Source organism: Ochotona curzoniae, unplaced genomic scaffold (genome assembly GCF_017591425.1).
Source record: "Ochotona curzoniae isolate NIBS_2020 unplaced genomic scaffold, NIBS_Ocur_1.0 contig_3622, whole genome shotgun sequence".
Classification (NCBI taxonomy): Eukaryota; Metazoa; Chordata; class Mammalia; order Lagomorpha; family Ochotonidae; genus Ochotona; species Ochotona curzoniae.
The window spans coordinates 308,546-336,315 of NW_024465926.1; the positions used below are offsets into that span (position 1 = coordinate 308,546).

The 27,770-nt window shown below is 55.8% G+C and overlaps 1 protein-coding gene across 2 annotated transcripts; it reads right to left on the reverse strand.

Annotated features, from left to right (window-relative positions):
* Positions 1–287: 287 nt before the first annotated feature.
* Positions 288–27,762, reverse strand: SPG7 (SPG7 matrix AAA peptidase subunit, paraplegin). Of its 2 annotated transcripts, XM_040982217.1 has the most exons (17): positions 27,567–27,762; positions 25,983–26,085; positions 25,379–25,465; positions 22,189–22,430; positions 18,702–18,841; positions 17,703–17,805; positions 15,959–16,084; positions 15,506–15,668; positions 15,137–15,310; positions 9,993–10,117; positions 9,366–9,468; positions 8,540–8,650; positions 7,713–7,828; positions 4,794–4,950; positions 3,272–3,438; positions 2,791–2,868; positions 288–1,078 (listed from the first exon to the last, which is right to left on the reverse strand). In XM_040982217.1, the coding sequence occupies exons 1-17, from the start codon at positions 27,756–27,758 to the stop codon at positions 881–883; spliced, it is 2,385 nt and encodes a 794-aa protein (XP_040838151.1). In that variant the 5' UTR covers positions 27,759–27,762; the 3' UTR covers positions 288–880. The 2 variants fall into 2 exon arrangements, with proteins under 2 accessions (XP_040838151.1, XP_040838152.1); XM_040982218.1 differs by lacking the exons at positions 288–1,078; positions 2,791–2,868 and having other exon boundaries at positions 3,289–3,438; positions 4,804–4,950.
* Between the last annotated feature and the right edge of the window lie 8 nt (positions 27,763–27,770).

The window sequence follows — 27,770 nt, forward strand, 5'->3', positions numbered from 1 at the left end:
AGCAGATGAGCCAAGCGCTTGGGCCCCTGCTACCTCTGTGGGACAACTTCAGCCTAGGTCAACCCTGGCCATGTGTGACTACCTTGGGTTGAACCAGTAGATGGAATATAACTTGCTCTATTGCAGATATTTTTGAAAAGGGCACCTGTGCCTGCCTTCAACCCACACAGTGCCGTCTACTGCAAGAAGTGACCAGAATCCATAGGTCCACACGTCCATCTCAGCATAGGGAGGGGACAAGGAAGCAGGACAGACCAGAGGAACGCGAGGAGTCAAGGCCACTGCTGGGCATCCTGGTTGCTTTATTCAAATATGGTCTAAGGTGTCTGCTCCACAGGGGCTTTGCTCTTGGTGTCACCCACTGGAGGGGTGAGGTGCAGACCCAGAGCTAAGAGCCAAGGACGCAGCACAGGAGTGGAGGCCCATCCAAGGAATTGATCAGCAATTCACAGGCTGAAGAGAGCACTGTGTCCCCTTAGTGGCAGGAAGGGGCTGTGAAAGGGTCCTCGTGTGCAGCTGTTCACCAGGTGACAGTGCTGGGTGCCTGGCCCAGCTCTGTGACCCTATTCCCATGTGGGAATAGTGACAGCGCCAGCTCGGAGGAGTCTGTCATTGTGCAGCCTGTTGGCATTCTGAGGGAGACACAGCAGCTGGGCCAGGCCCTCTCCAGCCTGCCTGCTGGGCAACCCCATCCCCACAGCCATGCATCCTGAGAACTGAGAACTGGTCTGCACTCCAGCAGCAAACATTCAAAAGTGAGGTACACACACAGAGAACTCGAGACTGCAGAGCCTCAGGGAAAAGGGGCCTGCAGGAGAAGCTGCACGCCTTGTTGGAGAGAAGCCAAGTTCATCTCCTGCGTCACCACACGCCGTCCCCACTACCTGGGCCAGGACGGTTCCTGTGCCGGCCCTGGAGGCTGGGAGCCCCCCTCCTCCCCAGAGGCTTGCTTCTCCCGCTGGGCGTCAATCCACCGCTGTGGGGCGATCATCTTCTTGGGCCCATGGGGTGGCGGGCCAATGAGGGCCTCAATGTCCTCATAGTTTATCACTTCCTTTTCCAGAAGAGCATTTGCCAGCTAGAAGGAACAAACATGGCAGTGTGAATCCCCAGCAGACACAGACAAGAGTCTTTGAGAACGGGCAACAAAGCATCTCTGTGTGCCAGCAGGCGGCGGTGAGGTGGGAGGGCCTGTCTGAGAGAGGACTAGCTCAGACGGGAGGATCCGGCACTTTCCCAGGAAGCAGAGGCAGAAAGGCAACTGGGCAAAGAATCACCCCCTGTCTCCAGGAGGCCGAGGTTCCAGCTGCGAGCCTCCCTCGGTATCCTCTCTAATTTCCTTCAAGATCTTGACTTATTTCTGGCAGCTGCACTTCCTGACACCACAGAGGATGTATCTGTGGGGACAGTGGCTGAGCCACAGCTGGATGACCCAGGAAGGGCATCTATGCACCTAATAGTGCCGTTTGTTAGGGAAAGTCCTGCATGCCTGTAAGCCAGAGATCCCTGAACTTGGGCAGTTCAGCTGCAAGGAACACAGCTCCTGCCCACTGCTCGTCTGCTCTCTCCTGAGGATTGAGACAGCCAATGAGCTGCCCAGGCCAGTGGCCTGCCCCACCCTTCCCCACTGCATGGAGTACATCCCACTCTGGGCGAGCCCCCAGGTTAGGCAGTCGGGCTATCTGAGGCCGTGCTGCTTGCAACCCGAGTTCTTCGGCAGGAGGGCCCCTCTTGAATCAGCACTCTGAGCCTGACGCAGCCTCACACTCCACAGTGAAGGGAAAGACCCCCCACCAGCTGCACACAGAGTGAAGCTCCTGCTCTGCCTCTCAGGGCTGTTCTGACCAAGTCCTCTGCCCAGCCCAGAAGCCATCACACAGTACCTGTGGGGACCTCGCATAAGCACCAGTGTCAGACACTTCTAGAAAACTTACATTCTACAGGGGACTCAAGGACTGTAATGTGAATGTGGAAAAGTAAATACATGTGAATGAAGTGAGCCATGATGCCCCGCAGTGTGCATGCTGACTGATGAGGTGAGGTGTACCCCGTGGCCTGCAGTGTGCACGCTGCCTGACTGGTGAGGTGAGGTGAGGTGTACCCTGTGGCCTGCAGTGTGCATGCTGACTGACTGGTGAGGTGAGGTGAGGCACACCCTATGGCCTGCAGTGTGCACGCTGGCTGACTGACTGACTGGTGAGGTGAGGTGAGGTGCACCCTGTGGCCTGCAGTGTGCACGCTGCCTAACTGACTGACTGGTGAGGTGAGGTGAGGCGCACCCTGACTGGTGAGGTGCACCCTATGGCCTGCAGTGTGCACGCTGGCTGACTGAAATAATGTTAATGAACTCAAGAGGGGCCAGTGTCATGACTCAGTAGGTTAATGCCTAAGGGTTATGGGTGCCAGTTCGTATCCCGGCTGTCTACTTCCCATGCAGCTCTGTTTGTGGCCTGGGAATGCAATCGAGGATGACTCAAAGCCTTGGGACCCAGCACCCACGAGGGAGACACAGAGGAAGCCCTTGACTCCTGACTTCAGATCACATCAGCTCAGCTCTGGCCATTGTGGCCATTTGAAGAGTGAACCAGCTGATGGAAGATCTTTCTGTTTCTCTTTCTCTTTGTAACTGCCTTTCCAATAAAAAATAATTAAGTCTTAAAAAAAAAACTGGAGGAAATGGATGAACTTGGTGTGCTGTCGCCGGCTGAGCTGGTGGTGCTGTGCACTCAGCTGACACTCCACAGGAAATGTGGGCAGGGTGGTGAGATTGCCCAGGGCAGCCGTACTCACCGCCTGAAGCTTGTCCAGGTTGTCCAGTAGCACCTTCTCAGTGTGTCTGTAGGCCTTGGCTACCAGCAGCTTTGCTTCCTGCAAAGGAGGGGATCATGTCTGACCACTACATGCACATATCACCTATGGCAGCCTGCAGGAAGGACACGGGGGACCATGCGGCCTAGGAAGGCTGAGCATAGACGCTGCCCACCAGTAGGCCTGCCTGTGCTCTGCCACAGCCAAGGCTGCCCTCTGACTATAAGCACAAGCTGCAGGTGCCTCATAGAGGCCCCAGCTCTGCCCTGGTCCAGTCTGAAGGCTCCTGCACCCGCTATTCCTCCTAGACCAATATCAACAGTTCACGGGGAGCCATCTAGGTCCTCATCGAAGACTACATGACAGACCACAGCGGAGAGACCCCAGGCCTGCAGCAGGGCTCTTAGCCCAGGGGGCCGACCCTGTGGGTAGGTGTGTGGTGGTGACGCCCGTGCAAACTCACGTGATCCATCATCTCCTGCAGACCCTGGCTGAAGGGTCGCCGTCCAATGCCCACGAGGCCCTCCTGTGCTTCGGGGAAGGAGATGGGCCCAACGGCAGGCGCCATGCCGAACTGCTTCACCATGGAGTATGCAATGCCTGTGACCTTCCTAAGGTCATCCTGTGCCCCTGCAGAGTGTGGGCAAGAAAGCAGAGCTTCAGAGGCCAGGCACCACAGTCCACACCCACTTCATCTCTCACAATCCCCTGCTATGCCACACACTGTGATGTTTCTACTTGACACTGCCCCTTGGGGGAGTCTGAGGGGCTGGCACTGCGGTGTAGTGGGTAAACCTGCCCGGAACACCAGAATCCCATAGGGGCCTGCTGCTCCACTTCTGATCCAGCTCCCTGCTAATATACCAGGGAAAGCAACAGAGGAGGGCCTGAGCATGCCCCCCCAGGGGAGACCTGGGTGAAAACACTATTTAGGGAACACATCAGAGGACAGAAGATCTCTCTGCTTCTGCCTCTCCCTCTCTGCAACTCTGCCTTTCAAATAAAGTAACTAATTCATTGAGGGGCTGGCATCATGGTATAGCATGTGAGGTCGTTGCCTGTGGCATTCCATTTGGGCACTAGCTTGAGTCCTGGCTGCTCCACTTCTGGACTATCTCCCTGCTTATGACTTGGGAAAGCAGTAGAGAGAGGCTGGCTCAAGTCCTTGGGCCTCAGCACCCACATGGGAGACCCGGAAGAAGCACGAGGCTCCTGGGCCCAGCTTTGGCTGTTGAGGTCAACTGGGGAAGGAACCAGTGGATCAAGATCTGCCTCTCTTTGTCTCTGTAAATCTGCCTTTCCAATACATTAAAAAGAAAAGAAAAGAAAAAAGAAAAAAAGACTTAAAAGCATTCAAGAAATGCTCTACAGCTTGAAAACCAGCTATCTGGACTCCCTGTGCGTGCACAGCAGTGTCGGGCATGCAGTAGACCAGTCCACCTCAAGCCCCGCCCCTGGGGCCAGGCTGATGCCATCTTCCCCAGTCCACCTCAAGCCCTCCTGCTCCTGGGGCCAGGCTGATGCCATCTTCCCCTGCCAGCCTGCAGAGAAGCAAGGCTTGCAGCGATGTGCACTTCAGGACTATTGATTTGTGTAGCAATCACCAATACCTAACATTTAAATGCATCAGTACTCCAGATACATGTGGCTGTTTCCGTAAATTATCTTTTGAGTATCTTATGCATTTGGGAGGCAGAAAGACTGCACACCCACTGGTTCACGTCTCCGACGCTGGCAGCAGATGACTCCCGAACTGTGTGTCGGCAGGAAGATGACCGTGGAAGCAGAGCCAGGACTTGAATCATGAGGACGTCCTTGGCAGCAATGAACCTCTTCAAGTAAAATGACTTGAAGAAGCATCTCAGTTTTCCATATCTACACAGCTCATCCTCTGAAACAAACCCGATGAGTTCTACACTGTACACATTCGTGTCGCAAGATCACAGCAGGCCTGCGCATGCTGAGCAGGAGGGGCGGCTCCTCACCGGACGTCACCTTGTTGAAGGAGATGGCCTCAGACACTCGGCCGCCCAGGGCCATGCACATGCGCTCGAATAGCTGCTCCCTGGTAAACAGGTGCTGTTCTCTGGGCAGCATCTGAGCAAAGCCCAACGCAGCATTTGTCCGTGGCGCAATGGAGACCTACAGAAGACAGAGGTGTTCAAGGGGAAGCAGGGGCAAGGCGTGGAGGGTTGCCTCCGGGGTCCCCAAGCCAGAGAGCATGCCTCAAGTGCCTCACTCTGGAACCTGAGAACCCTGATGCACATACGGCACAGACCATTTCTAACTGGGGAAACCCGTTTACACCACCATGTGCTCAACTACACCACACCAAACCAGGAGGGATAAGCTGGCAAGGACAAGCCCACCTCCAGGGCTAGTCTGTGCTGACCCTGGCACTGCTGCAGGTCAGAGACCCGCTGAAGGCCCAGGAGTGCAGGGGCAGAGCCTCACTCCAGCAGAACAGGTCCAGAGACAAGGCAGGGCGGGTCTGGCCCGCTCTCCCCGGGGGTTAGGCCAGCAGGACGGCCATGCCCACTGGAGTCCTGAGGTCTCCCAGCAGGCATCACGTAATATCCAGAACTGACCTGGCACTGAAATGCTGCCAACCACTGCTGTGAGCCTGCAGTCATAGCAGTGTGTAGCTGCTTCTTACACTGTGCGAGCTCTGAGAACACACGGGGTTTTAAATGCTCCTATTTCATTCATCATGGATTTTTCCGTAAGTCTTTTATTTTCTTTTTTTACTTTTTTTTTAAAGATTTATTTTTATTATTTTTTATCAGAAAGGCGGATATACAGAGAGGAGAGACAGAGAGGAAGATCTTCCGTCCGATGATTCACTCCCCAAGTGAGTGCAACGGCCGATGCTATGCCGATCCGAAGCCAGGAGCCTCTTCCGGATCTCCCACATGGGTGCAGGGTCCCAAAGCTTTGGGGCCGTCCTCGACTGCTTTCCCGGGCCACAGGCAGGGAGCTGGAAGGGAAGCGGGGCTGCTGGGATAGAACCGGCGCGCATATGGGATCCCAGGCGTGCAAGGCGAGGACCTTAACCACTGCGCCACCGCGCTGGGCCCAAGTCTTTTATTTTCTTAAAGACTATTTTTACTGGAAAGGCAGATTTACAGAGAAAGATCTTCCATTCACTGATTCACTTTCCAAGTAGCCAAGGCTTTGGGCCGTCCTCCACTGCTTTCTCAGGCCACTAGCAGGGAGCTGGAAGGCAGTGGACGGGGGGCTCACAGAGGATCCTGGCGTACGAGGGTTAGGGCTTAGCCGCTTGGCCATCGCACCAGGCCCAGATATTCTTTGTACAAGCAATAATCTTATCATTGATGATAATCTTATTTCAAACACAAATCTCTCATCCTCTCATTCGCTCTTCCAAATGGCTGCAACAGTCAGAGCTGGGCCAGGCTCAAGGCAGGAGCTGGGTGCTCCCTCCAACTGTCCTTGGGTAGCAGGGCCCAGACCCCTGAGCTGTCTTCTACTGGGTGTTAGCATTTGGGTCCCTGCCTTGCACCAGGGATACTGGATGGAGTTCCAGACACCATTTCAGCCTTGCTCTGTCCCACGTGGTGCCGGCAGTCTGGGTGATAGCATAGCAGCTAAAGTCCTCACCTTGAACGTGCCGGGATCCCATGTGGGTGCTGGTTCTAATCCGGGCGGCCCTACTTCCCATCCAGCTTCCTGCCTGTGGCCTGGGAAAGCAGTTGAGGACAGTCCAAAGCTTTGGGACCCTGTACCCACGTGTGGAGACCTGGAAGAAGCTCCTGGCTTCAGATCAGCTCAGTTCCAGCCATTGCGGCGACTTGGGGAGTAAACCATTGCACAGAAGATCTTCCTCTCTGTCTCTCCTCCTCTCTGTATATCTGACTTTGCAATAAAAATAAATAAATCTTGGGCCCGGCGCGGTGGCACAAGAGGTTGAGGTCCTCGCCTTGCACGCCCGGGATCCCATATGGGTGCTGGTTCTATCCCAGCAGCCCCGCTTCCCTTCCAGCTCCCTGCCTGTGGCCCGGGAAAGCAGCAGAGGACGGCCCAAGGCTTTGGGACCCTGCACCCGCGTGGGAAACCTGGAAGAGGCTCCTGGCTTCAGACCGGCATAGCATCGGCCGTTGCGCTCACTTGGGGAGTGAATCATCGGACGGAAGATCTTCCTCTCTGTCTCTCCTCTCTGTATATCTGCCTTTCCAATAAAAAAAATAATAATAAAAATAAATCTTTAAAAAAAAATAAAATAAAATAAAAAAATAAATAAATCTTAAAAAAATATGTGCCTTTCCAAATAAACAAATAAATAATCTTGGGCCTGGCGGCGTGGCCTAGCAGCTAAAGTCCTCGCCTTGAACGCGCCAGGATCCCATATGGGCGCCAGTTCTAATCCCAGCAGTTCTACTTCCCATCCAGCTCCCTGCTGTGGCCTGGGAAAGCAGTGGAGGACAGCCCAAAGCCTTGGGACCCTGCACCCATGTGGGAGACCCGGAAGAGGTTCCTGGTTCCCAGCTTTGGATTGGCACAGTACTGGCCGTTACACTCATTTGGGGAGTGAATCATCGGATGGAAGATCTTCCTCTCTGTCTCTCCTCCTCTCTGTATATCTGACTTTGTAATAAAAATAAATAAATCTTAGAAAAAAAATCTTTAAAGAGAAACAGGTGCACTGATCTCACTTCTGTTCAACATCAGAACTTATCCCCGAGCAAAGGCGAATGCAGTCCTTCGTCTGCTGCCTGAGAGGGAGTCCACGCCTCTTCACTCCTGGCTGCTGGCGGGAGACCACGGCCGGCTTCCCACTGCCCACTGGGGACACACCCTACTCCTGGCTGCTGGCGGGAGACCACGGCCGGCTTCCCTCTCATTCACAGGACTTCCCGCCGGCACTGCTGCAGCCCTGGGCTCACCTTCATCACGGCCTCGGTGTGCTCCAGCAGCCACCCCACCAGTGCGTGGCCTGACTCGTGAAATGCAACCACCTTCTGCTCTTCCTTGGACAGGATCTTGCTCTTCTTGGCAGTCCCTGAAAGGAGGCCCAGCATCCCTGGGAGCCCTGCCTCTCCTGCCTGTGCCAGCACAGTATGCCCTTACCCAGACTCCGCTCCTGACCCCCAGTCCAGAGAGCGCCGGACAGCAGGCAGCCTCCTCCCAGCCAGTGCCTTAGAGTTCTCATCTCTCCCTCTCGAACAACCTCAGCAGAGACAGTCCCTGCCTTACATTCCTCCCTATGCAGATGGCAGTAAGGGGCTCTCTGCTCCAGTGTAAGCAACCACAACAGACCTGTGGGCCAGCTTGATTCTAGAATCATCCACCACCATGCTCTGAAGATGAGAGACACTGGCCTTGGCAGAGCACAGTCCGAGCACACACGCTGCACCAAGCTTCCCCTGGACGCAAGCCTTGGCGTCCACACTGGGGGCAACCAGGAGTCAGTAGACAGGACCACACTGGCCCACAGCCTTCCAGGTTTGACCTCGGTGCTTACTCCGGGACCATGGATCTTCTGGCTCAGCTCAGGTCTAGAAGGCGTCGCCTGCTCCTGTCTGGGGTGAGTGCCTGTCCTGCCTACAGTTCCCACGCAGACTTGGCCTGCAACGCTAAAGCACGTGATGCTGCCCCACTTCACCTGTAACTCCTTGCTACTCACTGAAGCCACGCAACGCGCACCCTGCATCAGGTCCCACCTGACCTCAGCACCCAAGGCACAGGCCCTGGCAGGGGGCACGTGGCCTACCAGCAATGACGCGCTCCACAGCGTACTCAAAGTTGGAGGTGTGGACAGATGTGTGTCCCTCCCTCGCAGCGTGCAGGGCGGCCTCGTTGCAGATGTTGGCGATGTCAGCACCTGTCAACACAGACCATGGACTGGGCAAGGGCAGAAAAGGCTCACACTGATGGTGGAGACCAAGAAGAACAGTGGTCGATGGGGCGAAGAAAGGAGAGAGCAGCTGGTGACCAGAGGGCAGCGGGACAGGGTGTTAGCATGCCACTCTACAGGGCTGCTGCCTGGGGTGCACACGTCCCACTGGACAGGCAGGGTGAGTCCTGGATGTGCTGCCCACCCAGCTCCCTGCTAATGCACCTGGGAGGTGCCAGGCCCCCAGGTGCGTGGCCCTGCCCCCGAGTGGGAATCCCAGATGGAGCTCTGGTCTACTACAGACATGTGGAGAGTGAAACAGGAGGTAGAGGACCTGTCACTCTCTTTCAAATGAAGAAACCACGGACCACGGCCATGCTCTTCCAGCTCTCGTCTGTGCACGCTTCCCCACTGAGCCGAGTCCTGGACTTTCCCACATGTAATGCTTCACACAGGTTCTAGTTAGGGACTTGCCCCATGGCACAGTGAGGGAGGCCAGGAGGTCTCCAGGGCAGCACAGGACGCAGGATGCACAGACACCAAGGCCAACGTAGCAGCCAGATCCATCATGGTCTGAAGGCAGGCTTGTGGGGATACCAGGGGCACAAGTAGGACGCAGGCACACATGCCGCCCTCCCGGGGACTTCCCACTCAGACGAGTCATGTCCAGAGCCCCAGAGAAGGCTGGAGGCAGAGAACCCACCGCTGAATCCCGGAGTCAGCTCTGCCAGACGCTGCGAATAGAAGCTGCTCGGCTGTGTCAGCTTCAGACCCTTCAGGTGCTGCTCAAAAATCTCTCGCCTCTCCTGCCAGAGATGGGGTAGAAGGACATGTGGTCGGGCTGGCACCCCACTACTGCAGCGCTCCTGGAGACCCGCCTGAGACCTCACACGCACCTCAGGGGAAACCCATTTAGGGCATAAAAAGCATGAGTGGAGCAGAAAATGAAACCATCAGACTCAGTGTGGGTTCCCTTCGCTCCACACACGAGAGCAACAGCCCCCAGGGAGCCCTGGGCTTGCAGAGTTGGGCAGAGGAGCTTCAGACTCAGGCTAGACCTGCTCCCCCACACTCACCAACTGCAGGCTCAGCCTCTCCTGCCCCGACCTGCAGCCTAGGGGCACCGTCCAGGGCAAGAGGTCCTAGACCACCAGCACAAGCCAGCCCCTCCACGTGAGAGAGCTAGGGACCCAGGGATCCCCCGGGGCTCCATGAAGAAAGCACCTTCCCACCTTGGAGCCAGCCTTGCCATAAAACCACGCCCAGTCCAAACGCCGAGACAAGCTCCAAGGACAAGCCACTGCCCCAGCAGGTGCCCTCCAGGCCTGACCTGCAGCGTGGGTAGATCAATGAAGACGTGTCGGTCCAGCCGGCCTGGCCTCATCAGAGCATTGTCCAGAATGTCAGCTCGATTTGTGGATGCCAGGACGATGACATGGTCTGTGGTGCCCATGCCTGAGGGGACAGCACAAGAGACTCAGGATGCCCACTCCCACAGAGCCTTCACTGCACCCTGTGGGGAAAGACGGCCCCCAGACCCACCTCGCTGACCGGCTGTGACCAGCTCAGCACAGAGAACAAGGCAACACGGCTCTGGCCCTCCGCAACTTCCCTCAGAGAGTCTCTAGGGGGAAACACCCCACTCCAGATCCCAGACAGGCCGCCACTAGGGGTCGCCACTGCCTGGGAGGCCGGCATCTCCTCACAGTGCCCTGCTCCCTGCTACCATGCCTACGAGGCTGCTGACCGCTCAGGCGCTCAGGACAGCAAAGGTGGAACTTGAGGCCCCTGTGCTGGTCCAGGCCAGCACCACCATTGTGGCGTCTGGAGAGTGAACAGTGGACTGGAGATCTCTCTGGGTCTCTGTCTCTCTCGATTACTGTTCACAAACCCAGAGATGATCTGATACAGTGGGAAACTTGGGCCTGAGTGACACGGAGGAAGTTCCTGGCTCCTGGCTTCAGATTGGTGCAGCACTGGCCTTTGCAGTCACTTAAGGAATGAATCATCGGACGGAAGATCTTTCTCTCTGTCTCTCCTCCTCTCTGTGTATCTGACTTTGCAATAAAAATAAATAAATCTTAAAAAGAGAGAGAGAAAGAGAGAGAGAGAGAGAGAGAGACAGGGAAAAAGATCTTCCATTTGCTGGTTCACTCCCCAAATGGCCTCAGTGGCCAGAGTTGAACCGATGTGAAGTCAGGAGCCAGGAACTTCCTCCGGGTCTCCCATGTAGATGCAGGGTCCTAAGGCTTTAGGCCACCCTTGACTGCTGTCTTGGGGCACAGGCAGGGAGCTGGGTGGGGAGTGGAGCAGCTGGGATGCGAACCAGTGTGCACTGGTACTTGCAAGGTGAGGATTTAGCCACTAGGCCATTGTGCTGGGCCCCTAAAATAACACATCCTTACAAACAAAAAGAAGAAAGACATGGCTAGGACATGTACCCCTTCACTGGCTCAGGGCCCCCCCACTTCTCCACACGTTAGCACCTGGTACTAGGGGCTGCTGGCTGACCCCTCCCACAAACAAGTGCCTTGGAAATAAGCCAAATGAGGTGGTCACAGCCTAGACCGTCCTGGAGGCGTGGGGTTGGGGCCATGCCAACACAGGTGTCCTTCCCTCAGCAGGGGACCTCTGGGGTCAGACATGCAGAGTATGACAGCACAGGCAGCACCCCACACCCATGAGCTGCAGCTGCGGACGGAGCCAGGCACTGCCAGCACCTCTTAGTCTCCTGGGTCCAGGCCACAGGTAAGCTCTCAAACGGTGTTTGGACACAAAAGTGCACACTGGGGGTGCTGATCAGGAAAAGGGGTGCTTGCAATATCCATTGCCACTTCGGAGTACCCAGACCATGTCCTCGCTCTGGGTTCCCGGCTTCAGCCTGGCCCAGTCCTAGCTACTGTGGACATTTGGGGAGTAAGGAAAGAAAGGAAAACAGCAGAAGGATACACTGGTGCTGGGTTGCTCAACATGAACATGAGCCACACACAGGAACCACAGGGCACGGGACACACACACACACAGGAGCCACAGGGCACGGATCACATACACACACACACAGGAGCCACAGGGCACGGATCACATACACACACACAGGAGCCACAGGGCACGGGACACACACACACACAGGAGCCACAGGGCACGGGACACACACACACACAGGAGCCACAGGGCACGGGACACACACACACACACAGGAACCACAGGGCACGGGACACACACACACACACACACACACACAGGAGCCACAGGGCACGGGACACACACACACACAGGAGCCACAGGGCACGGATCACATACACACACACAGGAACCACAGGGCACGGGACACACACACACACACACACACACACACAGGAGCCACAGGGCACGGGACACACACACACACAGGAACCATAGGGGCACGGGTCACACACACACACACACACAGGACCCACAGGGCACGGGACACATACACACACACAGGAGCCACAGGGCACGGGACACACACACACACACACACACACACACACACACACACAGGAACCACAGGGGCACGGGTCACACACACACACAGGACCCACAGGGCACGGGACACACACACACACAGGAGCTACAGGGCACGGGCCACACACAGGAGCCACAGGGCACGGGACACACACACAGGAGCCACAGGGCACGGGACACACACACACACACACACACACACACAGGAACCACAGGGGCACGGGTCACACACACACACAGGACCCACAGGGCACGGGACACACACACACACAGGAGCCACAGGGCACAGATCACATACACACACAGGAGCCACAGGGCACGGGCCACACACAGGAGCCACAGGGCACGGGTCACACACACAGGACCCACAGGGGCACGGGACACAATCTGACTGCAGTGTGGCAAGCCCAGTTTGGGACCACTCCCCCTGTGTACTGAGACCTGTACGACTGCTGTGATGCAGGCAGGGCCAGGCGGCTGGCTGGGAGCTTGCTCTGCCATCAGCCCATTCTATCTGGACAGCACAGAACACAGGCGACGTGGCACTGTATGTCCCACACACCGGGGAAGCCGCACAGCACTGCAAAGCACCCCCCGCCCAGCAGAGTGGGTCCCGAGTCTCCCTTCTCGCGGGATGCGGGCACCCTTTCAGGTTCTCTAACCACTCAAGGGGAACCGCGGTCCTACGGACACCTGGGCTGAAGTTGTGCAAGAGGACAGTCCAGGACAAAGGCCTCAGCCTGCCCGGGGACCGGATCAGGCAGGACATGAACGACACTGCTCTGCCCAGCACAGCCTGCCTTTTCTCCTTGTTGAGTTTTCCCACGGCTGGCAGAGCCTCCACCTCCAGGCCCACGAACCCTTCCTGCCCGAGGAAACAGCTGGGCCTGGGCACAAAGGGCCTTGTGTGGAGCCAGGCAGACTGTGCCGAAGGCCTTGGTCGGCAACTCGAGGCGGGAGCACAGGCTGGGCGAGGGGCTCCCTCAGAGGGAAACGGCGTCTAACAAACACTTCCTGGGGGTTCAAGTCTGCCCACAAAGGGGGTCTCTGTTCTCAGACATCCAAGTACTGAAAGCAGAGACCCCTGGCATGCACTGTCGGTAAGGGTCCCTCGCCTTCTCCACACATTCACAGGACCAGTGACCTGGTCCAGCTTTACACCACAAATCATAAAACCACAGCTGAGCCAGCAGGGCCAGAGAGGCCTGGAGCCCAAGGGGGGCACAAGGCGACTCAGTGCAGCCCGGGAGCCAGCAGTCTCCTGGCGCAGCCGCCACAGGGGGCCAAAGGACTGACTCCACCCTTGGCCAGGACAGTCAACCTGCTGAGTACTTTCGGTCTAATGGATACACTTTCCCAAACAGTTAGCAACAAACACCAAGAGAAACATGCACTTTTTTTTTATTTTTTAAGATTTATTCACTTTGATTGGAGAGAGAGTAGGAGAGAAAGATCTTTCACCCTCTGGTTCACTCCCTAAGTGGCTGCAACAGCTGGAGCTAAGCCGATCCAAAGCCAGGAGCCAGGAACTTCTTCCGGGTCTCCCATGCAGGCGCAGGGTCCCAAGGCTCTGGGAAGTCCTCAACTGCTTTCCCAGGGCATAAGCAGGGAGCTGGATGGGAAGTGGAACAGCCAGGACATGAACCGGTGTCTGTCCTGGCACATGCAAGGCGAGGACTTGAGCCACTAGGCTACTGCGCCAGGCCCTAAATGGTTCTTCTAGACTGCAAGTACTGTGAGGAGAAAACCATCTCCATCACCTTGGCTATCTAAGATGTAACCCAAGTTCTGGCTGAGGAAAAGCTGAAGAGCTCACAGAGCCCTAAGAGGCACAGGGTTCATGCGGCCAGGCCAGCACAGACCCAGTTCCCTACTGACAGCCTGGAGGCAGTGCAGGATGGCCCCTAAACCCATGGGGAGACCCAGATGGAGTTTGAGATCCTGGATTCAGCCTGACCCAGCCCACTTGAGAAGTGGAGCAGCAGATGAAAGCTCTGTCTCTACTTTCCTCTATGGAAATAACTAAGTCTTAAAAAACAAGGGCCTGGTGTAGCAGCCTGCTGGCTAAAACGCTTGCTTTGTATGCACTGGGATCTCATATGGGTATCAGTTTGTATCCCGGCAGCCCTGCTTCCCTTCCAGCTCCCTGCTTATGGCCTGGGAAAGCAGGCGAGGACGGCCTGAACCCAAGGACCCTGCAGGCTCATGGCAGACCCGGAAGAAACTTCCAGCGGCAGCTGGCTCAGCTCCAGCTGGCTCAGCACTCCAGGAGTGAACCAGTTGATGGAAGATCTTCCTCTCTGTCTCTCCTTTTCTCTATCTGACTTTCAAATAAAAATAAATAAATAAATCTTCAAGGAAAAAAATCTCTTTCCTCTCTATGTAACTCTGCCTTTCAAACAAACAAAATAAAGAAACCTTTACAAAAAGCAACACAGGGAAACCAAAGGTTCTGGAGTCAGATGCCTACATGCTGCACTGCATGTTAAACAGGTCAAAAAGGGGCCCGGTGCCATGGCCTAGCAGCTCAAGTCCTCGCCTTGAACGCACCGGGATCCCATAAGGGCGCAGATTCTAATGCCGGTGGCTTCGCTTCCCACCCAGCTCCCTGTTTGTGGCCTGGGAAAGCAGTCAAGGACGGCCCAAGGCCTTGGGACCCTGCATCCACATGGGAGACCTGGAAGAGGCCTCGGGCTTCGGACTGCCACAGCACCGGCCTTTGCGGTCAGTTGGGGAGTGAATCATTGCACAGAAGATCTTCCTCTCTGTCTCTCCTCCTCTCTGCATATCTGACTTTGCAATAAAAATAAAAATAAAATCTTAAACATCGTGTTGCTATGACAACAGTCTCAACGAGCTCAGCAAACCGCACATGAACTGCCCCTGCTGCACAGCACCCAGGGGCGCAGACACTGGGACACGCTTGCTGTTAGCTCCACGCCTGTGGGAAGCTCTGGGCAGTACATGTCCCGTTCCGCGGGCACTCACCATCCATCTCCACCAGCAGCTGGTTGAGCGTGTGCTCCTCCTCAGTGCTGGAGAGGCCCGAGGCGGAAGTGGAGCGCTTCTTGCCCACGGCATCAATCTCATCGATGTACACAATGCAGGGTGCTCGGGCACGCGCTTCCTTGAACAGGCTCCGTACGCGGGCAGCGCCAAGGCCTGCCATGGAACAGACCCTGTTCCAGCTGTCCCAGACACCATGAGTCTCCCTCCGGGACACACCCCCCACGTGCCTGGCTGCACACTGCCCCCACGAAGGCTTCACTTCCCAGACCTCAAGCTCTTTGGGTTTTCTCTGGCCCCATCTTCTCTCCCCTTGGTGGACTGAGCCCTTTTCCCTCACATGATACCCACCTCCAATGACCTCCACGAACTCCGGGCCAGCCATCGCCAAGAAGGGCACCTGGGCCTCGGTGGCCACCGCCTTGGCCAAAAGTGTCTTCCCACAGCCTGGGGGGCCGAGAAGCAGGGCACCCTTTGGAACCTTGGCACCGAGCTGCAGGAAACGCTCTGGGCTCTAGGACAGAGATGGCAGGATGGTGGTCACCAGGCCAAACATGGCGCCAGCTAACCTGAACCCTACAGACCAGACACAAGTGGGCTTCCCCACACCTAGCACAGGAGCAGAGATGTCTGGCCTCAAGCCAGTTAAGGACCGTCATCAGGTGCGGGACTGAAACCGAGAACATCTCCAGCAGGCCAGGATCCAAGCTGACGACGTCATGTGGCCGCCGAGGGTCAGTAGAATGTCAGCTGCCCAGGGTCTGACCACGCAGTGCCCTCCTCTTGCTCAGCCCTGGCCCTCACCTTCAGATAATCCACAAACTCGCGGACCTCTTGCTTGGCTTCATGCATTCCTGCCACGTCTTTGAAGCTGACGCCTTTTCCAGCCTTCCCGTCCACAATCGTGAACCGAGCCATCTTCAGCTGATTCTGTGCATGAAGAGAAGGGATCAAGCAGGTACAGATCAGGCCTGAGGCTCCGGTCATCAGCCACCCGTGTAAAGACAAGGGCAGGCACCTATGGCAGGCACCTATGGCTCAGGCCTGAGGCTCCGGTCCTCGGCCACAAAGACACAGACCTACATCCTGTTCTCCAGCCCTCTGAACCTGTGTCAGACCCATGGGCCAGTCTTGGATCTTCACATTAGGCTATCTATTGACTCCTTCGTAAGCCACTAACATAATCCAGGTAAAGTATGTCTTCCGATGCATCCCCACATAACCAGGTGCACAACTTGCAGTGAACAACCTCACTCCACCCTCAGGGCCATGGAGTTTTCTCTGACTACAGAAGCAGCACCTGGTGATGCTCTGAGCACCAGGTGCCTTGGCGAAGGTGCAGCGCAGCCACAACTCGCTCTCACAGCTGTGCAAGCCTTATGTAGCTCCTGCTTTCAGAAAGACACTCAAAGCCTCAAAAAACCCACAGGTGTGGAATTTACCACGGTCTGACTTAAACACAACAAAAATAGAAGATATACAATATGGGTGGAATAGAACATGGCCCAGCCCACAATAAAATACTGCTTCGTCATTAAAAATACTGGCACAGCCACAAAGCCCCGAGCTAGACAGGTAGGTACACTCATGCCAACGGACGGGCGCTCGGTAACCCCTCACTCTGTGGCCCAGACTGACGTGGGGCGGGGGGGAGTCACAGGAAGGGGAGCCACGTCCACCACAGGATCCACTTACGACTTTGTAAGGATTTATTTATTTGAAAGGCACAGAGAATGAGTACGACAGAGAAGTGTCTCATCTAACTCCACGTATGGCTGCAATGGAGCTTCTCCCAGCAGGCACAGATGCCATCTGCCTCCTGCCCAGGTGCCTGGGTCCTGCCACCCACAGGGGCACCCAGATGGAGATTCAGGAGCCTCGTTTTCACCTGTTCCACTCCTGGCCGTTGTGAGCAGAAGGAAGATCTGTCTCTACGCCTGAACTTCAAATAAAATAACCAAAATAAAATCTTTTAGTTACAAAAATCACAAACACACAGCCTGGGATACATTATCCCACATGAGTGTTACGTGTTCCCCACTAAGGTGCCCCTCGAGGCAGTAGCCCACAACACAAGAACTTAAGATTCCTGTTAACTACATCACGGCTCCCGGCCTTCAGCTGGGTCCAGAGCCTGGCTGCCCTGCGTGCCTGGGGATGGCCAAATACGGGGTCCACAGCTGGCTGTCCCGGGCGGCCGGCTGGGGATGGACTAGCAGATAGAAAATCTGTCATTCCTCTGTCACTGTGCCTTTCAAACAAATACCTATTTAGATATAATAACAACAACCCCCATGGATGTGGGCTGCAGAACACTACCCTGTGAACTCACGTGGGAAGTCAGGGAGAAGCTTCAGGAAGAGCTGCTCCCCCACCCCGTCCCTCCAACCCATCAGCACGGAAGACAGCGAGCTAACTGCGGCTTCCAGCTGCACCTGCGACAGGTGGGTCTCACAGCTCCTCCCAGCAGATGCAGCAGGCGACCCGGCAGGCACAGCCAGACAGACCCAGACACAACAAGTTCAGTGAGAGCTGCTGCACAACTTACAAAAGCACTGAATCCGCCTTCCCTTCCTGTCATCCCAGCCAGGCGGAACACGTACCACAGGATGGCCAGGCCCACTGCGGTCATTCCCAGGGCATAGAGGGCACTGGAAAGAAAGCGCAGTCATCAGTGGAACATACTCCCACACACTTCGCGCAGCCCAGACGACCGCTGACAAAGCACATGCCTAGCACACAGGGGGAGCCCTGGGTCTGACAGCAGCATGTCCAACACGTCCAGCTCTCACCACTCCACCCCCCAAGACCACCAGCACGAGCAGAGCAGTTCTTGCCCAGCAGCGTTCAACTACTCCCTTGCGGAGGCAGAGGCCTGGGGTCTGGTCAGGAGTGACCAGCACGGCACCATGCAGGCTGGCCTGCTCACAGGGCTCCGTGTCTGGCTGCAAATCGCTACAACTCCCTCTCAGTCAGCACTGCTAGGCCGACTCACGGGCTGTCCGCAGCCCTGGAGCCACTGCTGGCTCCTGTTTTCTGTTCTGTATCTAAATCATACTGGTCACCTCCACACCTGTGGGTTCCTTGAGGCCCCTGGGTGCCTCCTGGAAGAAGGAGCGACCTGAGCTCAGCAGCCCTCTGACATGGACATGGCAGGAGCTGCTGTCTGCCACTCCTGCTCTGTTCTTCCGCCCCACTGTCCTGCCTGCCGTGGCCAGCAGCCAGAACATGCTCAAGGGCTGGTTAGGACACCCACACTTAAGAGCCAGGACTCCCAGCTCTGGCCCCCAGAGCACACCCCGAACCACAGCAAGGGCTGAAAGGACTGGGTCTCTGCCCTCATGGGACACCTGACTGAGTTCCAGGTTCCCCTGACGCCCAGCGTCAGAGAGAAAAGAAATGCCAGGGTGTCTCAGGCAGTGATGGCACAGGGGCCACAGCGCACCAGCTGCAGGCAAAGCAAGCCTGAGCTGCAGCTCACAAGCGCATCGCACATTGCAAAGGCAAACGGGCTGGGGTCAAGGGCCAGCACAGGCCACCAACATACTTCCCAAAGAACCCAGTGCGCTTGTATGAGACCGGGATCCTGTCCTTGCCCTCGATGTTCAGCTCTTCCTCAGCCGCTCGAAGCTTCTCTTCAAACTTGTCAATGTTTGCAACCTGCATTCGGTACATCAAGGCCAGCCGCTGCAAGCAGACGGAGACGGTCAGACCGGCCCGCACACCTGGCGCTCCCAGGGTAGATCTGAGAAACACAACCAGGCCACAAGCAGGGAGCTGCATGGGAAGCAGGGGCGCCGGCATTAGAACCAGCACCCATGTGGGATCCTGGTGCATTCAAGGCTAGGACTTGAGCCACTAGGTCATCGCTCCAGGCCCTACTTTTTCTTTTTTTGAAGATATGTAGGGGGCCCCGGCATGATAGCATAGTGGTTAAAATCCTCGCCTTGAATGTGTTGGGATCCCATATGGGCGCTGATTCTAATCCTGGCAGCTCCTGCTTCCCATCCAGCTCCCTGCTTGTGGCCTGGGAAACCAGTTGAGTACAGTCCAAAGATTTAGGACCCTGCACCCATGTGGGAGACCCAGAAGAGGCTCCTGGCTTCAGAATGGTTCAGCACCAGCCATTGCGGCCGCTTGGGGAGTAAAACCATTGGAAGAAAGATCTTCCTCTCTGTCTCTCCTCCTCTCTGTATATCTGACTTTCCTAGAAAAATAAAGAAATCTTAAACAAAATAAAATAAGATAAAGGTATGTGGAGGGCAGATGCTGGCACGCCAGCAGACAGGGTCTGGGGACCTGCGCACCAATGTGCGTGGGTCCTAGGTTAACAGGCAGGGCCTCAGGTTGGCAGAGCACCGTGCCAGGGGAATAGGCTTGGGGATCTGCATACTTGTGGGCATGGGGAGCTGTGGACTGCTCAAGCGAGCAAGTTTGGAGATGTGAGAAACAGAGGACTGCTGAGGGAGAACGTGGCAGGTGAGGAGTGACTTCTGGGGAACTTGTACTGAGCAGGACAACAAGAAGGCTGAGACCAGGTAGTTTAGAAGAGGGAAACTGGAGAACCTTTTGGGGCCAAACCCGCACACCCGCCCACATGGGAGACCTGAGCTGGGATTGCTGGTACCAACCACCACCTCCAGGCACAGAAAAGCCATGGCTGGGGAGCCTGCCTGGCAGGGCTTGACCACAGTTCCCGCCAGTGTCAGTGCAGGGTGTGGACCATGTTAGGTCGGGCCATTACACTAACCAGCACACGAGAGAACTCAGTCTGGGAGCAGATTCTAGGGGGGATCATGGGCTCACCCCATGGGAAGGCCATGCCAGCAAGCAAGTTTGCTCAAGGGTTGAGGATGGTGGTGGACTGAGCTGGGCATGACCATGAAACTCACCAACACTCACCGGGGGTTGGGAATCGGCCAGGCTGGTTCAGACTGCAGCACCCACACGCAGCCCAAGAATTGGGTGTGGGGCAGGCTGGGCCACAACATCCACCAGCACTCACAAAGGCCAAGAAGTGGGGATCACACTGTGCCAGGTAAGGGCCTGATACCCACTGGCACATATGAGATCTGGGTCTGGGAGTGGGCCTGGTGGGGGAACTCAGGAAACTCCCTTGGCGGGCCATTGTTCTTGCTGGCGAGCACATGAGTCAGAGCTTGGATGTTGGTCAGGCTGGGCACGGCTGCTTTGCTTGGCAGATATGTAGTTTGGCTCTGGGGGGGGGGGGGCGGTGCCAGGCAGGACCAGTCCCAATCATAGCACACTGGCATGTGCGGGAACCAGGATGGGGTGCAGAACAGGCCATGTTGGGCCACAACACCAGCCAGGAATGGGGCAGTCCAGGCTGGACAAGGCTGCAGCACCCACAAGTATGAGCTGGAACTGGGGGCTTGCTGGGAAGAGAGCCAGGTTGCAGCACTCACTGGTGAATGCCAAGGTAAAGCGAGCCATACCAGACTGGGATGTAGCAGCCAGCAGCACACGTAAGACCCAGGATGGAGGGCAAGCTGAGTAGGGGAGCTGCAGGGCTCCATTGCTGGGCCACTGCTTCCACTGGTGAGTGTGAGAACTGGGACAGGGGACAGACCAGGCTGGACAGGGCTACAGAGCCCACTGGCCTGTGTGTGTGAGCTGATTTAGGGGCACACACCAGGCTGGACAGGGCTATAGAGCCCGCTGGCCTGCGTGTGAGCTGATTTAGGGGCACACACCAGGCTGGACAGGGCTATAGAGCCCATTGGCCTGCGTGTGAGCTGATTTAGAGGGACAGCCAGGCTGGGCTAAGCGACCATATCTACCAGGGTATGGGTGAGCCAGAGTAAGTGCAGGCTGGTTGGGCTTTGCAACAGCATGAACTGACAAGTGCTGGGACTGGGGGCAAGCCCTGTCAGGCTAGGCTGCAGAACCACCGGGAAAGTACAAGATCCAGGGCTGGGAGTGGGCCTTGTGTGGAGGTTGTGGACACCCCCTGATGGGCTGTAGTTTCCACTGGTGAACATGAGAACCAGGACTGGGCACAGGACTGGCTGGACAGGCAGTGGCACCCGCCAACACAAGTGCAAGCTGGTTAGTGGGGTTGGTCAGGCTAAGCTAGGCACCAGTGCTCCAAATGCTGGCTCACCAGCATTTCAGAACTATCTAAACTACCTGAGCAGTACCCTAGCAACCTGCTCCACATCAGGGACACTGGGATGACATCGGGTGGCCATCCCCCATCCAGGATACTGATGTGACTGGGCTGCTGGGAGCAGCCATCTCCCCTTCTCTACCCACTTTCCCCAGATGCAGGAGGACAAAAGGCAATTGGAGGCAATTGTCCCACACATTTTCTTGCATTCCTTGACCCTTCCCATCTTAATCAGTGGTCCACACGGGCATGCATCACCAAAAATAAAATGAATTCATTATCTAAAAGGGGGGCAGTGCAGTAGCCTAGTGGCTAAATCCTCGCCTTGTGTGCACCGGGATCCCATTTGGGCACCAGTTCGTGTCCCAGTTACTCCAATTCCCACCCAGGTCCCTGCTTGAGGCCTGGGAAAGCAGTTGAGGACGGCCCAAAGCCTTGGGATCCTGCGTCTGTGTGGGAGACCTGGAAGAGCTCCTGGCTTCAGATCGGCACAGCTCCAGCCATTGCAGCCTCTTGGGGAGTGAACCAGAGGATGAAAGATCCCTCCGTCTCTCCTCTTTAATTCTGATTTTCCAATAAACAAACAAATAAATAAATAAATCTTTCAAGAAAAAAAACTTACAAAGAAAATTTGACACATTCACAGTCCTTGAGATAATCTTGTGTGGTACAGTGAGTTAAACCACTCGCTGTGGTGCTGGTATCCCACACTGATACTCCAAACTCAGGCTGCTCCATTTCTGTACGGGGAAAGCAGTGGGAGACGGCCCAGGTACTTGGCCCCCATAGCCATGTGCAATACCCAGATGGGTTGTGAGCTCCTGGCTCAGTCTCGCTGCTGGATGTGAATTTGAAGAGTGAATGGAAAAATCCGCGTCTGCCTTTCAAACGCAGTGAAACTCACGGGTCTCCCGAACACCACAGCTCCCGGGTGCAGGTACACTTCCACCACGTCACTCTCAGGGACCACCTGCACGCGCTGCACCTCGCCCTTGGCTAGCATCTCATTGACAAAGTCGCTCCAGGAGATGTTGCCACCGCTGGTGCTGAGCGAATTCAGCAGGCTCATGACGACAGCGATGACAAACAGTGTGCGCAGGCGTTCCCGGTACATCTGGTCCTCTCGCTCCTTCCGCCTCCTCTCCTCTGAAAGCAGGCACAGCACAGTGAGTCTGGGCACTGCAGAGCTCAAGCCAGTGACGCACACGCTTACTTGCTGGAGTTTCCATGCACTGATATAGTCCCCAAGTGCCAGAAACAGCCAGGGCTGGGCCAGGTGAAGACAGGAACCCAGAGCTCTCCCCATGTCTCCCACGGACCTGAGCCAATCACTCCACTCACTGTGGAAGGAGCACTCGAGCCCAGGCACCTCAGGACAGGCAGAGGGCATCCCAAGCAGCGGTTTCACCAGCTCCGTTCGGCTGCCAGGCCCCATCCCTTCTTGAGGAAACTAATGCAATCAGCATTGCCCAGCCCCTGCAGTATTCTGCCTTTGGCGACGAAGCAAAAAGCCAACAGTTATACGGGTGGAAGGACCGCCACACTCGGCTCGCCGATATCACATCACTGGGGCACAGTCACACGAGTGGAAGGGACCACCAACACTTAGCTCACTGATATCACATCACTGGGCACAGTCACACGGGTGGAAGGACCGCCACACTTAGCTCACTGATATCATGTCACTGGGCACAGTCACACGAGTGGAAGGGACCACCACACTTAGCTCACTGATATCACATCACTGGGGCACAGTCACATGGGTGGAAGGACCGCCACACTTAGCTCACTGATATCATATCACTGGGGCACAGTCACACGAGTGGAAGGGACCACCACACTTAGCTCACTGATATCACGTCACTGGGCACAGCAGGAGAGGCCCGTAGCCACTGCAGCCATTTGCTAGCGAACGAGTGGATGGAAGACCTCTATACAGCCCTTCCTCCCTCTCTCCCTATCTTTCCTTGTCTACAACTAATTCTTTCAATATTTTTTCTTAAATTGGGACCGACTCAGCAGGTAATGGTAAGATATTAAGAGCCATACTGAACTGGAGAGCAGGGGATAGTAAGGAAAGAACTTACAAGACTGGCAATAAAAATCACATCTGAGGAACTGGAAAGGGAACTGAGCCCAACCCCAGGATCTGAATGGAAAGCAACACACAAGCACTCCAGAGGCCAATGGCACCCCGACCCTCTGCCCTGCCCCATCGATGCCACAGGGACCAGGGCGTGCCAGGGACGGGCTCCCCCATACACCTCATTATAGCTACAGAGAGAAGGAGAAACAGAGGCAGAACCAAAGCCAGGAGCTTCCTCTGGGTCTCCCACCTGGATTCAGTGCTTCAAGGTCTTGAGCCATCCTTCACTGCCTTCCCAGGTGCACTGTCAGGGAGTTGGACTGGATGGGAAGCAGCCAGGATACAAACAGCACCCATATGGGATGTGGTGCCACAGGCAGAGGCTTAGCCTACCATGTCTCAGCAATGGCCCCAACACCGCATGTATTTCTGAAGGCTGTAAAATCACTTGTCTCCACCTGCCTCCTGAAGCTAACTCCAGCCACTGGGCAGCAGCCCACGGAACTAGTGGACAGCAGCCCACAGGGCTAGTGGACAGCAGCCCACAGCCTAGTGGACAGCAGCTCACGGGGCTAGTGGACAGCAGCCCACAGGCCTAGTGGACAGGACTAGCAGACAACAGCTCACGGGGCTAGTGGCAAGTTTTGTTGCATAATTTCCTCCCCCAAGGTGGGAAGTCGGGGTGCAGACTGGCATAAGGACTGCTTTTTTCCCTCAGCTGAATTCTCTTCATGCTTATCCAAGCTATTTCACGTGTTAGTAGCATGTACCTGGGGCTTGGTGCCACTTGGTGCCACAGGCAAATCATTACTTGTGCCACCTGCACCCTCTCCCACTTCCCATCAGGCCATCTGCCCACATGGACCCTGGCAGGCACCTGAGCCCCTGCTGTCTGCGTGCCAGCCTTGAATGGAGCTCCCGGATCAGCGTGACTCAGCCCTTCCTCCGTCACAGGACTTGGGGAGTGAACTGGTAGACAGAAGGCTTTTCTCTGCCTTTTACATTAAAAAAAGATTGGAAAAATGTTCTTTTCACATGAAAATACATTAATAAAGACTAAAGAGCTTGTTGCTAGGACACTCAGGACCCCAGCTTACATCCACATCCACATTGACGCCCGGGATGGATTCCTGGCTCCCTGGGAGTCATTCCTACCTGTGCGGAAGATGTGACTGGGGCCCCAGTTTGCAGTATCAGCTTGGCCCACTGGCCACTGCAGGCACTTGGGGTGGTAAAAGCTCTCTGCCTGTATTTGTCTCTCTGCCTCTTGAATTAAAAACAAAGAAGTTTGTACCTATTTATTGGAGTGGCTAGCACCCTGACTGCAAACCGAAGTCACACCCAGCCCTGCTCCTTCAGGAGACACACTAATGCGCTCGTACTCACAGGCTTGTCCACGGGGAGGCTGTGTGGGAACAGCTCAGACAGTGAGCTCCCGGGCTGTGCGGCTCCCCACAGACCAAAGAAGGGGAAATCGAGGTTTGAGTCTCTTGTAAAATAAATAAATATTGTCCTCTAATAACAAATTTAACAGACACGAACTGTACCCTATGTTCTTGAAGCAACTGCAACACAGCCCCAAATGGAAGACACATAAGATCAATACCACCCCTAGCCACCTACAGGACACACGGGAGCAGCCCAGCGTCCTGCTCTGCCAGCCAACCTGCAGCCACAGCACTTGCTGGACATTGCTGGCACACACCACGCATCAACGATAGGCCAGGAGGGACAGCGAGAAAGCCACAGCACTGGGCATGGACGACGGGCCAGGAGGGACAGCGAGAAAGCCACAGCGCTGGGCATCAACAAAACACCAAGACAGACAGCGAGAAAGCATTGGCACCCACTGGTCTGCAGTGTGCTGGCTCCTCCACTATGAAAACGGGTTTCATGCTAATCTGCTCCCAGAGCGAGTGACGAGCTGCTGGCTTCGGCCTGGCCCAGAGCTGGCTATTTCAGGAGCAGTGGAGATAGAAAAGCTCAGAGCACAGAGCAGGTGCTGTACCTTCATCTTCAGGAGTCTTCCCCCCAGATTTGTCATCATCTTTGTTCTTCCGCTTCCTCCGTGAGGTGTTAAAAAAGTGAACAGCACCTGCAATCAACACACAGACAGACTTGAGCAGGTCTGCAGTGCCAGGACCTCAGTCATGGCAGGGAACATCTGAGAATCAGCAAGCACGAGACTGACAAGCCGAGATAAGGAGGCACACCTCCCTGTCATCCTGATGCAGCTACGAAACTGACCACAGGTCAGACAACAGGCTAAAGGACTGGGGTATCTGAACATCCAATGACACTCCTGGTTTAGGAAGACCACCAGACTTTGAGAATACTTTTTTCTACCTTTAAAACAAATAAAGTGAACTTATGCGAAGGAACAGCCTCTACGCAAAAGGTGGCAGCAATAACGTGGCTGTCCCCACCTCAGGGAAGGCGGACACAATGCTCCCCACACACACAAACACACACACACACGCATGGGCCAACGTTTCACAGCCAGGCGCAGCAAGCCAGTCGCTGGTGGGAGAGCACAGGTTTTCTCTGTACACAGAGGAAAGAGCCCCCAGCCACGGCTCAATTCTTAAGGCTCTGCGTCAGGACACACCTACCTAAGAGACGCCAGAGTCCCACTGGGTCCCGGAGAAGATGCCGTTGCAGTAACCATCCACTCATTCCATCAAAGGTAGGGCTCAGCGGCCGAAACTGCAACCTCTGCAGAAAGCAAACACGGAATACTGAGGGTCACGCTAACACCATGATACCCACGGGGACGCATTTGGCACAGCAGGTAAGAAAATATCCTGGGGCTCCAAGAGGAGCATCTGGGTTCAAGTCCAAAGCCCCTCTTCGTGCCAGCTTGCAGCTAACATGCACCCTGGAAGGCAGCAGATAACACCTGAGGCTCTTTCAGGGCACAAGGTGCAGACCTGCTCCCAATAGAAAAGACTCAGGCCCCTCTGCCCTCCCAACGTCAGACAGCAACTGTTTATAGCAGGGCCCCCCCGCCCAGGGGAGGCAGCGTCCTCAGGGCCTCTCTTCTGGATGGACATAGTTCCAAAGGAACCTTCCCCTCACAGAAAACCAACAGTCGAGTGTGCAGTCATCCTCGCTGTTGCAACCTCCTGTTTGCACTCGCGAGATCTGCTACCTCCTTCCACACAAGTCCTCGTGGGTCAGCAGTGACCAGAAAAGCACTGGCAGCTGCAGTCACCTGGGGAGTGAATCATCCTCTGTCTCTCTCCTTCCTCTCTGTATGTATCTGACTTTGCAATAAAAATAAATAAATCTTTTAAATTAAATAAATTAATAAAACCCTAAAAAGCAAATAACAAAATTTAGCTGTGCAGGTTTTACCACTGAATTGCCCACCACTGTCCTTCTTGCCACATAATAAGCACACGGGCAAACTAAAGGAGAATTTCCCCTTACAAATTATGAACACAACATACTGCAACCTAAAATGTAAGGAAGCCGGGGCTGGGCTGGGAGACACGAAGTGTTAGTCAAGGCTGCTGGGTTCCACCAGGCAGGCAGCAGGTGCCCGGAGTCAGCCATGCACAACGTGTCCACCAGGGAGCAGGTGCCCAGGGTCCACCACCCGGGCAGGCGACCAGGACGAGGCTCCCAGGCTCCAGGGCTTGCAGGTGGAGCTGGACACGGGGAATGCTTCCCACAGATCGCCTTGCTGTGGGTCACCAGGGCTTGGGAACCATGACCGCCATCAGAGTGATCAACTGCTCCAGCCCTCATCGGGATGTATCCAAGGCAGGGAGACAGGTAGAAAATAACAACTGGGCCCCGGCATGATAGCATAGCACTTAAAAGTCCTTGCCTTGAACGCGCCAGGATCCCATATGGGCGCCGGTTCTAATCCCGGCAGCCCTGCTTCCCATCCAGCTCCCTGCTTGTGGCATGGGATAGCAGTGGAGGACGGCCCAAAGCTTTGGGACCTTTCACCCATGTGGGAGACCTGGAGGAGGCTTTGGGCTCCTGGCTTCGGATCAGCTCAGCTCCGGTCGCTGTGGCCGCGTGGGGAGTGAACCACTGGACGCAATATGTTCCTCTCTGTCTCTCCTCCTCTCTGTATATCTAACTTTCCAATAAAAATTAAAAAAAAAAAAAATACCAACAACCCACACGGGGGTGGGAAGAAGGCCGGCCGCTTCCCGGGTGCAAGCGCCCCATGGGGTTACCTGTAGGGCGCCGCCTCCAGCCCCGGTACGGCCCCCTGCAGGCCTGAGGGTCACGTATGGCCGCCTCCTCACGGCTCGGGCGGACAGGGCCGGGCTGCAGGCCCAGCTCGGGGTCCAGCTCGGGGCCCATGGGCATCCAGGGCCCGGGCCCGGGCCGAGCCGGAAGGCGCGGAGCAGCAGCAACGCCGCCATCTCGGCGAGGGA